General features: G+C 38.9%; 1 protein-coding gene across 3 annotated transcripts in view; it reads left to right on the plus strand.

The window, feature by feature from the left end:
- The window catches only part of plxna2 (plexin A2), a 233,918-nt gene that overhangs the window by 163,067 nt on the left and 56,517 nt on the right, over window positions 1-14,334 (plus strand). For all 3 annotated transcript variants that reach the window (XM_024292841.2, XM_024292840.2, XM_036212847.1), the window contains exons 13-15: window positions 3,575-3,726; window positions 8,865-8,982; window positions 10,070-10,206. In XM_024292841.2, coding sequence (XP_024148609.2) covers window positions 3,575-3,726; window positions 8,865-8,982; window positions 10,070-10,206 — 407 coding nt within the window. The remainder of the gene's footprint in view (window positions 1-3,574; window positions 3,727-8,864; window positions 8,983-10,069; window positions 10,207-14,334) is intronic.

Consider the following 14,334-nt stretch of genomic DNA (forward strand, 5'->3'; position numbering starts at 1 on the left):
CCATAATCGACTGGACTGAGTGACCGCTCCCCCCTCACGTTTCAAACAGGAGCCTTGTTTCCTCTGAGCGGTTTGGTTCGGTAAGGAATGGTACGGTCCAGTTAATTCTGGCGAGCGTTTCCACTCTGTTAAGTCTTGCTTCCCCTGAGCGGCTTATTTTCATGGTGCATGCATGGTGTAGACCGCTAGGGGCAATAGCCATCCATGCCATCGTTAAGGATAGCGAGGAACGTTCCATTTTCTATCTAGACTCGTGACCAAAATGGTATACAGGAAACCGCAAAAACCCAAATGCTTACAAACGTTAGCTTAAATGATGGCTTCTTTGGCGTTTTCCAATGTCGTCATCTCTTTTTGTCAATCAACGTAGCTCCGCCCCAACCATTCCTATCCACTTTTCAATGGACCTACAACCGATGGGAACCCCAAGAGGTACGGTTCAGTTTTGTGGAATGAGTCCATTTTACAATGGAAACACTCAAAATATCGGACCAGACCGCTCAAAGGAAACGAGGTTAGGAAGTCTTAAAAATCTAAAATCCCAAAGACTTCTATCAATAAATAATGAATAAATAAAGGTTGATAGTGGTGTGCACTTCCAACAAGCACACTCCCAATTGGCAAGACTGGTTGCCATAGAAACATTGACTCAGACCGACTGGGACCAATCACTGCTTTCTGACAATTTCTAGTTCCAAATTGCTAAAAAAAAAAAGGTGACTGAATTGACCTAATGTTGCTGGTACCCCCGAAGTAAGTCATTTTCTTTGGGTGACAGCACACTCAATGTGGTCGACATTTCAATCAAACTGCCTTCACGGAGAAATCTAATTCCATTGACAGAAAAATAAGCTCAAAGCGTTTGAATCAGGTTAAGTTTCATTTCCATCAACTGGTGTCAGAAGTGGGATATGTCCTGGACAAGTTCTGAGTGACTGCGCTGGTGTGAATTAAACATAAAAGTTCTAATCAAATCCCTTCAAACTAAGATGTAAGGGATTTTTTTAATGTCCGATGAGATCGTTGAACATTATTAGCTCTAAATTCTAGTGGAGGACTTGAACGGATCGGGATGCATCTACAAATGACAAGCCAGGCATGCAGAGCCTGGAGGCAGCCGGGCTGGTGTATTACTTTCTGCTTTATATATTGAGTTTCACTGCGGCTGCATCAGCACATCTTTCCCCACAATTACTTTAGCTGAACATGTCAAGACCATACTGACAGACAACCCCAGGCTGTTCACACAGGAAGCCCATTTTTTTTTTTGTCTCCAGTTTGTATTTATAGCCTCGTAAGCCATTCTTTTTCAGATTTGTTGGAAATCATTAATATCACAATTTCTTCTGTAACTTTTTTTTTATTTGATAAAGTAATAGGCGCATGTAAGGAAATAGGCAGGCATAGCTGCGATACCTTGAGGTAAAGAGAAATGGATTATGGAAAAATGGGAACCAGGCGAGCAGCTTTTCAAGCTGACTGGCTGTTTGTTGGGAATTACCATGCATTGATGGGGCGACAATGGCATGCAAGCAAAAAGCTCTGCTTCTAAAAGGATTACACCGGGAGCATGGAATGGCAGCACTGGGTGGGAACAGTGGGAGCAAGGGCAGCGGGGCATGCATGCATGTCCAATGAGGCTTCTTCTTCCCTCCACAAGGTTAAAATGCTGAGAAAACCAGAGATGGTGCTTAGAGGAGGACAATGTGTCACCTAACCAGGGATGGATGCCATAAAAGAAAGGCAAAATAACGCTAAAGGAATGCAAAGACGATGATGCTGATGTGGAATTTCTGTCAAATGAAGTCACAGACACGCACACAGAGACTACAGCGTCGTGCTTCTCTCACGCCTCCGCCTGGAGACATTGATGGCGTGCATCTTTGATGTGGTTGATTTTTCTGTGATCTTGATGAATCAAGGCCGCGTGCGCCAATGGGGATCTCAGTCAGATGGGTTTCATCTGCAGATTATACCGTCTCCCGATTGCCTGCTCTCCCATGGGAAAGGCTCTGTTTCTTCCTCCGGGGTGGAGAGGGTCGGTCTCCTTGGCTTTTTAACGCGTCCATCTGATGTCCTGACACCATGCCGGCCTCACCTGTCAGCCGTTACGCCTTCTGGGAGAGGGATCCACTTTCTCCTCCTGTTTGAGATTTTCTCCTTTTAAAAAAATATAAGAAACACCGCCCATCCCCCACCAACCTCCGTTTTCCCTTTTCTGTTTTATGTTACACCGGTACCATGGTTGCGTAACAGCTACCATTGCATGACAAAGATTTGAATTAGACATTTTGTCCTCCACCCTCGTCCGTGTCTTGCACGGCCAAGATGTGCTAAAAGATTCATGCGTTCAGACACCTTCGGCGGTGCAGTGACACACTTACTTTACTTCCAGAGCAATTAATGTCCACTAAATCTGGATTACAATGTCAGCGTCCCAAAGAACAACGGCGTGTCCTGGTGGGTGCGTTGCACCTTTTAGAAGGCTCGCCATCATCTGATGCTTTGCAGTTCAGTGAGCAGGTACAACTGTCTGTAGTTTTCTTTTTTTTCTCTCCGCTTGCACGGCCAGTAATAGCATATTGATTGTTTACACAGCAGCAGCAGCTACACACAGCAAAGTGACAGCAATACCCTCCCTGCTGCCCCTCTCCTTCTTCGTCCCTGTTTTTCTTCCTAACCTGTCCACCTGAATAGTCTTTTTTTTTGTTTTTTGCCTTCTTGCACTTTTTTCTTGCCTGTTTCCTTCTCCTCGCCCTCTACTTTTTCCAAAGGCTGGATGGCAGCCAGGTTAGAGCCTCAACAGGGCTCTGCAGCACAGAAGGCGCCATGCCACCGTGTGCCAAGGTCATGCTGGGCAGCCATATTTCCTTTTATGAGTAGGAGGTCTGCACTAAGTATTCATATGGCCCCTTGTTAGAGTAAGCATCCATGGCAACAGCAGCAGATTTGGAGCAGGCGGTTTTCCAAATTTTCAATACTGCCCATTACTTTTTTATTGTGAAGGTTGTTTCAGTTGAGGAACTCTTCCAAAGTGAGCAGAGAGTCAGTGCAGAAGGCAGGGAAGTTTTACAGTCTGATCACACAAAATATGACTATTCAAACCAAAAAACAGCATTAGGTGGGGTTTCTATTCAAATGTATATGTCCTAACTAGAGTTGGACAATATGTGGAAAACTTGCGATGTGTTATATTAGAGATAAATATCGCGATGATGATATCACTTGCAATACATGAACAAAAATCCCCTCGCTAAAGCATAATTTTCCATTTAACTCTCAACATCAGTGAAAAAGTCAACAAAGCTCAAATCATACTCTAAATGACCCAAGTATACATAGGAGGTAGACGTATAACCATCTTTTGCAATACTCGTAATGCACAGGCTGATATCGCGATAACGATACATTTTCAATTTATTGTACAGGCCTAGTTCTCATACCAAAAAGCTTTAATTTCACTTGGACCTAAATATCACAATAATTCCAAAGTGGGAGACTCCCATTTAGATTTGGAGCAAAAAATTTTGGGTATAGATAAATAACCTATGGTGTATCTTTCTAAACATCTTAGGTGACCCCAGTGGCTGGACCACCTGAAGGAGGCACACGAGTGACCATTCACGGCATCAACCTCGGCCTGTCTTTCTCTGACATGGAGGACAACGTGAAGGTAGCAGGAGTCCAGTGTACCCCCGTGGAGGATGGATACATTATCGCTGAACAGTAAGTCATTGATTGAAAGAGGCTTAGGTATCGCAGATGCTGATTTTTTAAAATGACTTGTAATTATTCACGCTAACAAGACAAAAATGGTGCCATTTGTTCACAATTTAGCCTTTTGACAAGCACATCCATCAAGTTTCTAAACCCAGTTGATCCTTACCGTACACTTTCTGTCACTGGACAGGAATATTGACTTCTTTCCAGCTCATCACATTTTCCTGTTTAGACGCTGCAGTTTTTCTAGTTTTGACATCAGAGCTTTAATAAATGAAAGCTTAGGGCAGTTCAATGTTATATTGAAGATAAGCTTGGTACTCAATTAAAATTAATACAGCTTCTCTAACTCATTTTAGGGATTTTAAGTTAATTAGCAGCAACCTGCAGACGATGTGGATGCATCATTTAGCTCATAGACTTTTGCTAATAACGTTCATTTTATAGTTTCGCAACTAAGAAAATAACATGCAGGTACATGAACACATAATATGTGAGTTAATTGAGTAAGTGAGGATTGCTACCATAAGAGCAGACTTAATAGGTTGGATTATTTTAAGATTTTACACTGAGGAAACTGGCCTGCTAGCAGATGGAGCAAAAATTTGCAATATTAGCAAGAGTAATTTTTAATACATTTTATTTTCTGTCACTATACAGTTCATCTTCAAAGATTTTTGACAAAGCATTAGTCTCATGTTTTCTTTTAAAATACTGCAACGTATGAAGTAACTTTTTTGGGTTTCTTTGTGTCATTTTGTGTTTTTGTTAGAACGTTACAATCAAGCTGCTTAGCTAAATTAGGCTTCAATTACTGCTTTATCATGAACATTTAGGCTATGACTGAATTTACTCACTACTTTCTAGCCCCCTAAAAGATTATAGCGCTGGACTATCGAGTCTTCTGGACTTAAATGCAATTGAAACACATGCTAACTACTTTTTTATATATATACGGCAAAAATGACAAGAGGACCTGGTGGCAGACAAGATGGCAGCTGAAAATCATTTGCCAGAAATAGAAATTGCCAAACATCATTAGCTGGAAGTGGAAATTCCACAAGATTTCAAAGTTGTAGCCACTTTTATTGAAACTTTTATTGTTTAAGATTAGCTTCAAATGTGTCAAAAGACAGTTCTGGCTCTGAACGTCCTTCTGGCTAATGATTTTCAGTGGCCATGTTGTCTGCCACCAGGTCCCCCTCAAAAATGATGTCAACAGTTTCCCGAAGTCAAAGCCCAATAAATATGAACATTTTATCTTATATTAATGAATCCACTGTGTTCTGATGATGAAAATAAGGGAAAATTATGCAAAATAAACGTACATACATTTTTTTCCAAATGACAAATACAATGCATTATGGTCTATATTTGCTTATCTAGAGAGCATCAATGCACAGTGTTTTTGTTTTGCAGAGACTTCAAGGTTTCAAGGGAACTGGATTTTGGATTTGTAGATTTGGACACTACAATAAAATGGCAAACACCCTAATTAGTGCACTATGTACTGACTGAGGGAATTCAGTAATTTCATATCTTATACTACCATAACCTGTGCATTTTATCTGCCTTTTTTAGGGAAACGTAAGGGAACGTAAAGTCTAAAAATGTTGATAAATTAGGAGCTAATTAATGAAGACTGGACCAGGTCCAAACAGCATGGTTCCAGTCATTCTCGCTCGTTTTGTCTGTGCTGCTAATCTGGTCATCAACAATCTCACAACAGCTGTGTGCGTTTCCTCCTGTTTACCTCCCTAATTGTCTCCTGCTGTGTATACATCACGATAACGTTAATCCTGTTCGCCCTGAACTAATAAAATATGGCCCATGCTGCACAACCTGCCCACCTCCCCCCTTTGGCTAAATATGTAAATGTGTATTAACTTAAACACTCAGTACCTTATGGTTTGCTTAACCACCTTAGGTGATGAGCGCCTCACATGGGACACGGCATACACATTTACAGTAAATCTACATGTTTATATTTTACTTTGCTGAAACCTACATTTAATGGCTGCAAACAGAATAAAAATATTAGCGACATCAGCTAATTTGAGCCTCTTTTTGGTTAATCGCTCTGGAAAGTGATATGACATTTGATTTAATTCCTACTAATAATTGTTTTTAATTTTATTGTATTGAATTTATGGGATACAATATTATTGTTAGAGCTCTACAGTTGTTGGAACATCAGCTGTCCCACACTTTTTGAGATGTGCCACAATAAGGTAAAATCCTTTTCCACCAATTGATTAAAATTCACCAACTGTCTGGACTGTTGGGGACAATTTGTCTGCACCGCACTGATCTAACGGCACTTTAATCCACTCAGGTCAAACAAGGGAAGTCGTTCACGCGGCTCCTGAAATAAATCGACTTTGCAAAAATCCTAAATTAGCAAAATATCCCTTTAAGAGATGAGGATGAACTTTCATCATCTTCTTTGGGTCAAATTGACCTAATTATGTTCCTCTCCTGATCTGAGTCTCAGGGTTTGTTTCTACTCTCAAATTAGTCACCAAGCTTCCCAAAGTATTATGGACTTTAGGAGACAAAAAAAGAGACAGAGGACTCTGAAGCTTACATATTTTAATCTTTTATGCCATCACTTCAGAAGAGTGAGGAGCAGGAACTCTTGCTTTGAAGAAAAAGTCTCAGTTTCTTTGTCTTTCACAACTTAGTTTCTCTGACAGACTTTTTTATTTTTAGTGGCTAAATTCATTCATTTACAAAAGCTAAATACTTTCACAAACGTGTATGGGAGAAATCTTACTTAGTGATCTGTTCTTCAGAACATAAAGTGTTCATATAGGTGCAGCTACACCAAAAAAATGAGAAACAAGGTTTTAAATAGACAAATTTCAGCTTTTTGAAGCCCTAATACAACATTTAATGTAGATATATAGCATTACCTCTGATAATGGAAATGTAAATGCTGTTAGCTGAATGTGGCTGATGAAGATGAGAGAGCTGAAAATGCTGAAACCGATAGCTAAAACAAAGCTCAAGCAGATAGCAGAAACGCTGAAGCTGATGGCTTGCCAAAATATTAGCTAAATGCTAAAAAATAGCCACAAAAAAGGGAAAATGTCTAATTTTGCAAAAACAGCTACCATAATGCTAAAATAGTGGCTAAACTTCAAATCTCCCTAAAGTACTTGAAAAAGTTAAAAATTGCCAAAACAGCTAGCATAATGCTAAAATATTGGCTAAACTTCAAATTTGCCTAAAGTACTTGAAAAAGTAAAAATTTGCCAAAACAGCTAGCATAATGCTAAAATTTTGCTAAACTCTAAATTTGCCTAAAGAATTTTAAAAAGTCTAATTTTGACAAAACAGTTAGCATGATGCTAAACTGGCTAAACTTCAAATTTGCCTAAAGTGCTTGAAAAAGTAAAAATTTGCCAAAACAGCTAGCATAATGCTAAAATTTTGGCTAAACTTCAAATTTGCATAAAGTACTTGAAAAAGTAAAAAATTGCCAAAACAGCTAGCATAATGCTAAAATTTTGCTAAACTCTAAATTTGCCTAAAGAAATTTAAAAAGTCTAATTTTGACAAAACAGTTAGCATGATGCTAAAATATTAGCTGAACTCAAGGTTAGCCTAAAAAACTGGAACAATGTCTAAATGATTCAAAAACAGCGAGCATGTTGCTAAATTAAAGCTACATTCCAAATTACCCTAAAAACCCACTAGTTGCTGAATATTTTAAGCTTCACACAGCTTATTGTGTGAATGCTTTAAAGCATACACACAACAGTGGTTCACACCATCATGTGTTTTCACTAGAAAACTACAAACAAAAAACATGTTTTTTGTGGCCTATCCAGATGATTAGCTGGTAGAAAACAAAACACCAGCTCCACTTCTGCTTCAGCCCCAAGATATTTTATCTCCCTTTTCACACAACGATTGTCTTCTTGTATTTCATTCCAGGCTGGCACCGGCGATCAATAGACATCTTCACTTTATGATGTCACTTGATCTAATCACCTTCTGTGCTGGGTGGCACCTGATCACAGAGCTACAGAATAGTATTGATCCTACAGTGTGATGTACAGTGTGACAGTGTGTGTGGCTATGAATGAAGGAGGAGATGTTATGGAAGGGACGTCTAAAAATCTAGATGTGTCACCGAATCAAACGAACATCATGAGGGGTCACTGTGTGAAAAGAGCCAGAATCCATAAATATCTTTTGGGGATACTTCCTTAAATATCTCTGGTACATATTGAAACAGGCTGCGTATCTGGAGATATCTGGGCAGAAGATACTGAATTTGGACATATAGTCCATCTGGATACTCTTGTCTTATTTAGGTCGTATACAAGTTGGGTATTTGACCTTCAGTCATGTCTAGAAATATTTGGTATCAATAATACTATGTCTTTGACAATTTGAATTATCTGTAAAATTCAGTGCCAACAATAGTAGCCATGAACAGCAGTGCCACTACTTAGTGCAAAATTGTGGTACACAACAGAGCAAAAATTAAATAATTCAAGTAGCTGCCAGGCACATTGGTGCTCACAAGTCTTGCTATCTACCTCCAAAGGAAGGTTGCAGCAAAGGATGATGAGTATAATGTTCACAGCCTCTTCAAACAAAAATAAAAGGTTGTTACTTGGTGAAAAAACATTGTGATTTCATTCCAAGACTAAATATCGCGATATATTGCAATATCAATATTTTGGCACACCCCTAGTCTGAGTCCACCACCTCTGTTAAGTGAGATTTTCTGCTTTTACAAAGATGGCTTCCTTGACTCAACTAACCAGTTTTAGAGCAACTTTTTATGAGCGTTTCAGTGGTAACGCAGTTTTTTTTTCCATCCATCTTCAGTATCTGATTAATCCCTCTCGGGGTCATGGGGTTAGCTACTATTGGGCGAAGGCGGGGTACACCCTGAACAGGTTGTCAGTCTTACATGCACACGAATTAGAGACACCATTTAAGCTATGAAACAAGTTTTGGGTCTGTGGGAGGCTGCCTAGACAAGACCCTACACATGCAGGAGAACATACTAACACAAAAAACAATCCCAGGAATGCTAACCAGCACCAAGCACTCTCATGGAAATAATGCTAGGGCTTTTGCAAAAAAACTTTTCTTAAGTGATCTTCTTTTGTTTCTTGCAGGATCGTCTGTGAGATGGCGGCCGCCCCGGCGAGCAGCAGGCCCGGCCCGGTCCAGCTGTGCGTTGGGGAGTGCAAACCAGAGCTCAGCACCCGCTCCTCGCATTTTTACTCCTTCGTGGTACGGACCTCAGTTTTTTTTTTTTTTGTTTTGTCCCAACACCCAAGAACCTCCTTTTAGCCAAACAAGGATCTATGTGTATCAAAAAACAGACGATTTATTGATGTGGATTAATCCTTTTGTGGCTGATAACGTTTCGGTTGGTTGCCCTGCCAACCCTTGTAATTATGCGGCCGTGAGCATGTGTACATGTTATTTCTAATAACTGGCTTTGATTGACAGTAGTGCGTTTTCAAGGGTCGTCTTTGATAATCAGCAGGACTCTTTTTTCTGATGAAATCTCGAAGCTAATATCTCCTCACAGATAATTTACACTTGACAGTGTTTTCTCTTGGGTCACTTGAGGTTTTTTTTATTTTTTTGTTGTCGTTGTTTCTTGGTTGCATCAGTAAAACATTAAAGTTGGTTAGAAAAAGAAGCGAAAGTCGCTCTTGAACGCGCGGCGCGTGTTTACCGCCGTTGTTTTCCACCCTGGAAGTGGAGCCGCAGCACACAGTTTGAGGTTTGGGGGGCTTTTTATCCACCAGTGACGCCGCTGTCAGATTCCCAGAGACATAAAAGTGTCCTCGCTTGCTAATTGAATTGAAAATAAACTTTGAAACATACATTGCAGAATGTTTCTTCAGCTTCTCTGTTAAATTTTTTTTTTTTTTCTTAAAGCTGCGCAGGCCGAGGACTCTTGTGAGAGTCTCTGTGTGCGCATGTTCTCATGCATGTGAGCAGAACTGAGTATGACGGGCTGTCTGAGTGGATATTTACCCATCTGTCTACGTGATGGCAACCTAGCTGCCTGCTCCTGTAAACACTAGTTATTTTCAGAGCGTCTTTAAAAAGCTTCTCTCGGAAACAAGCCCGAAACGCGCAGTAGTGCCATCTCTCAGGGATTGTAAAAGCTCCCGGTTTTATCCTCCTTCCTCGCGCTCCGCTTCCATCAACCTGGCAACTGGAATGACTGTAATTTTCTTGGGATCTGTGGTAATTCATGAAGTTGTCAAGTGTTACAGCTGGGATGTTTTCTTGTTTACTCTTTCTGTACCCATCTCTATTTTATTTCATGCTAATCCTCTGTCTACCTTCACCCGCTTAGACCCCAACGGTGACGGGCCTGTCCCCCAGCCGGGGGCCCGAGTCTGGAGGCACCAAAGTGACCATAATGGGGGAAAACCTTGGCGCCGGCAGCAGCGTCAACGTTCAGTTTGGGAACCAGACCTGCGAGTTCTTCAGGTGAGTCTCTTCGCTCTGACAACTAAGAACTCATTTGAGAGAAACTAAAATCTTGCCCCCCCTCTCCCCTGTTTTAACCGGCTCTCACTGGTAGAGCAACGTCTGCCGCTCCCCCTCCTCCTCTGTAGCTGGTCAAAGCCTCATGTAACAAAAAAAAACATTTTTTTCTAAAGGGTGGATTTTCTGTTGACTTTTGCTCCATAGCAACCATTTTGTTTTTTGGTTGGCTGGGGCTGATGAACAGGTCAATGTAGTTTTTAGAAGAATCGGCTAAAGTAAACTTTTGGTTTTTCCTTGGCAACAGAGGTTTTTTGCTACCATGTCCACATTTCTAACACGGTTATGTCATATGTCACATTGTTTCGTTCAGCTTGAGCCAGGGATTCTTGGGTTACATTTTCACAGAATTCCGGTAAATTCCACATTTGCTAGATTGCTGCACTTAATGCTGTTTTAAATCTACAAGCTTTTAAAGGCTAAATTTGTTCCCAAGTAGCTTCCAAACAGTTCTAAAAGAAAACCCTCAGAAGAGCCTAAAATGATAAAGGGCACGGAGGATTCTTTTTCTGGAAAATGAAGATGGCGGCTTATTCCTGAGATCAAAGGTCAAAAAAACTTTGGTTGTGTTCGTAAACTTTACCAGGTAGAATCTGCGTAAAATGTTCTGAAGATAGGTCATACAACTGTTTTCTATTCCAATTTGTAGGAATATATCAAAGTTGGCAAATGTCCATTTTCCCAAAACATCCCCTTAACCCTAAACCCTAGGTGTATTGACGTTAGGAATGGGGTAATCTAGACCCCACAAGACAGGACAAGGGCTATGCGGGGACATACGACCCTTTGGAGTCCATGACTGCATAAAAAAACCCCTAGAACTAAGAACACATGCTGCAGATTTGGACTAAACCCACACACTACTTCTTCTTGAACCTCATATTGTGCTTCAGCACAAATGCTGGTCATTAGTTGTTGGTTTGTTTTATTTTGTAACTCCCCTGCAGCATTAAAAAAACTTAAATTACTTCTTCTATCAGAGCTAAATACGTATTTATATCAGAGGAAAAACAGTTTTACTTTTTATTTTGGCAAACATATCCAACCTGGGTATGTTTAAGGATCTGACTGCACCGGGGGTGTCCATGCAGTCCTCTCTGAAGCCTCCTGCTTTCTTTACATCTTCACGTTCTCCTGCTGCTTTTGATTGGTTGAAGCCACCTGATCCAGTTAATCAGCAGGAGGTACGGGAGGAGGATCTGAGAAACAAGCAGGACCCCTCATGGAGTCCATGCTCTGAATCAGTGATTCCTAACCCCCCTCCCCTAAAGTCCCTGCCCTGCAAGCTCCCCTTCTTTTGCCTGATTCCCCTCATCAGCTGTGCAGAAACCTGTAAACAAGCAGCCATTTCAATCAAAAAAAAAAAAAGCAGAACAAGCTTGAGGAAGTCTTGGTAAAGAAGTAGGGAACCTGACTGAAGCTGGGCTGACAGAGGAAGACCTGATGTGAATAAAAGTCAATCTAAAAAGTCGGCAGAGCGTCACAGGAATACTAGCTGAAGAGAAACCGAATGATCCTCACGTGTTTATTTGCACTCCTCTCACAAGTGGTTCATTAGCTGAAACAGCACGAAGAGGCTTCTGTTGAACACCAAACACTCCTCATGCAGAAACTGTGATCAGGTGGAAATGTGCTGAGATCATATTCAGAGCAGTGGCGTGACACAACACACCTGTGACACTCATTGTTACAATTACAGCTCCGCGATGAGGAAATGATTCTCATCCATCTACAAAAAGCTTCTTCACTCGGATGGAAATCCATTTTTCTGTTAATTGTAATTTCTGCTGCTTCATCTCGTTTCATTGTGTTTAGTTTTGCAGGGAAAACATTTTGAACAATTTAACAAATACACAAAACACTTGTGGATCATTAAATTTGCTGCCGTTACTTCCAGAGCTGTCTGATGACATGCTACAACAAAAGCAACAAAATAGTTAAAATTTATAAATAAAATACTTATTTGTGGTCACAAAATAGTTAAAATGTATGAACAAAATCATTTGTGGACACAAAAGGGATCAAATCAAATAAACAAAGTACTATTTAGTAGCTATAAAATGGGTAAATCGTACAAACAAATCACTAATTCACGACCACAAAATAATATTGTATGAATAAAATATTAATTTGTGGCCACAAAAGGTTTAATCAATCAAAGAAAACACAGATTTGTGACTATGAATTACTTAAACAAAATACCAATTTGTTACTACAAAATAGGTAAATCATACGAACAAAAAAGTAATTCATGACCACAAAACAATATTGTACAAATGAAATATTAATTTCTGGCCACAAAGAAGTGAAATTGTATAAGTGAAAAATAATTTGTGGCCACAAAATAGGTAAATTGTACAAACAAAATACTAATTCGTGGCCACGTAAAAACAACAGTACAAAGAAATTACGAATTTGTAGATAAAAATCAGCCAAATTGTGTGAAAGAGTAATTATTTGTGGCCACAAAAAAGTTAAAGTTAAATTGTATGAACAAAAAAGCTGTCCACAGTAAAGCAGCCTGACTGTCTTTGTTAAATACTACAAAATATTAATTTGTGGCCACGAAATAGCTAAGTTGTGCGAACAGAAAAATGTAGTAGTCACAAAATAGTTTAATCAAAAAATGAAAATACAAAATTGTTACAAAATCGTACAAACAAAATACTAATTTGTAGCCATATAATAGATACATTGTGTGAACGTAAAACAATTTTTGGTTATAAAATAGTTAAGTCGTACAACAAAAATAGCTTTTTATTCATAAAATACCAATAAAAATGTTACAATCGTCCCAAGAAAGCTACAGTACAGCTACATGGATCACATTGTTAAATTGTACAAACAATTATTAATTTGTGGCCACAAAACATTTACTGTTTACCAACAAATTAAATCGTGACACAATATAGTTAAATCAAACTGTCAAAATACAAATTTTGTTGCAATAAAATAGTTAAATTACGAAACCAGACATGAAGTAGTAATATTGCAAAAACAAAATACTAATTTGTGTTGCAGACGCCAAAAAATGCAAAAGAAAAAAATTGTACATAAGTCACACTTTTAGGAGAAATTGAATTAACAAAATGCAAGAACAGAAAATGAAAGGCAAATTATAATACAGAATAGATAATATAGTGAATATATACATGCTTCATTACTTGCTTATTTACCTTCTCAAAATAATGGAGGAATCTAAAATAATAGTGCAACTTATAAACAAATATTCAGAAAACCATAGTATAGAAACATGCTAGCAATTCAACTAAATATAATTTTAAATCAATAAATCCTTTGAAATCTTCTGTGTCACTCTGAAGCAACGCCTGCATAGGACTGAGAGGTTCTTCTTCTACTGCATTTTTGACGGTAGCAAATACTGATACACACATACACTGCCATCTAGTGGTTGTTAATATTTTAATCCAAAAACTACGCTGCACCATACATACAACATACTAATCTGTGGCCAAGAAATACAAATAGAATCAGACCAAAAATAATAATTTTCGACCACAAAACAGTAAAACCATACAAACAAATGACTTATTATGTTATGGCAACACACTACGATAATGATCTTATTACCTTTTGCTTGCTGGTAAAGCAACGTACGTGGCTCACATTGTTAAATTGAACAAACAAAACACTCATTTGTAGCCAAAAAAATAATTAAGTTGTTGGACCAAAATACAAAATAGTGAAACTGTCTGAGAAGAATACTCATTCGTGGCCACAAAATACCAATAATGATGTTATAAGTATCCAAAGACAGCTGGATAAATGAATTGAATGCACCTTGGCCGGTAAAGCAAAATACATAGTTTATAAATGACTCTCAGAAATGAAGATTCGTTGCGATGCCGGCTTTTAAGGATACATTTATTGCTCATTTGAAGTCTAAAATAAAACTCAATCACAATCAAGTCCATATGATGAATTAGCAGTCCATTGTGTTTGTATGTTTTAATTATTTCGTAGCTACAGCTTATTTATTTATTTATTTTCCGTACGATGTCATTAGACAGGCTCTGTAATTTCCTATGACTTTTTTCCCTCTTTTACTAT

This window comes from Oryzias melastigma, linkage group LG7 (genome assembly GCF_002922805.2).
Source record: "Oryzias melastigma strain HK-1 linkage group LG7, ASM292280v2, whole genome shotgun sequence".
NCBI classification, from domain to species: Eukaryota; Metazoa; Chordata; class Actinopteri; order Beloniformes; family Adrianichthyidae; genus Oryzias; species Oryzias melastigma.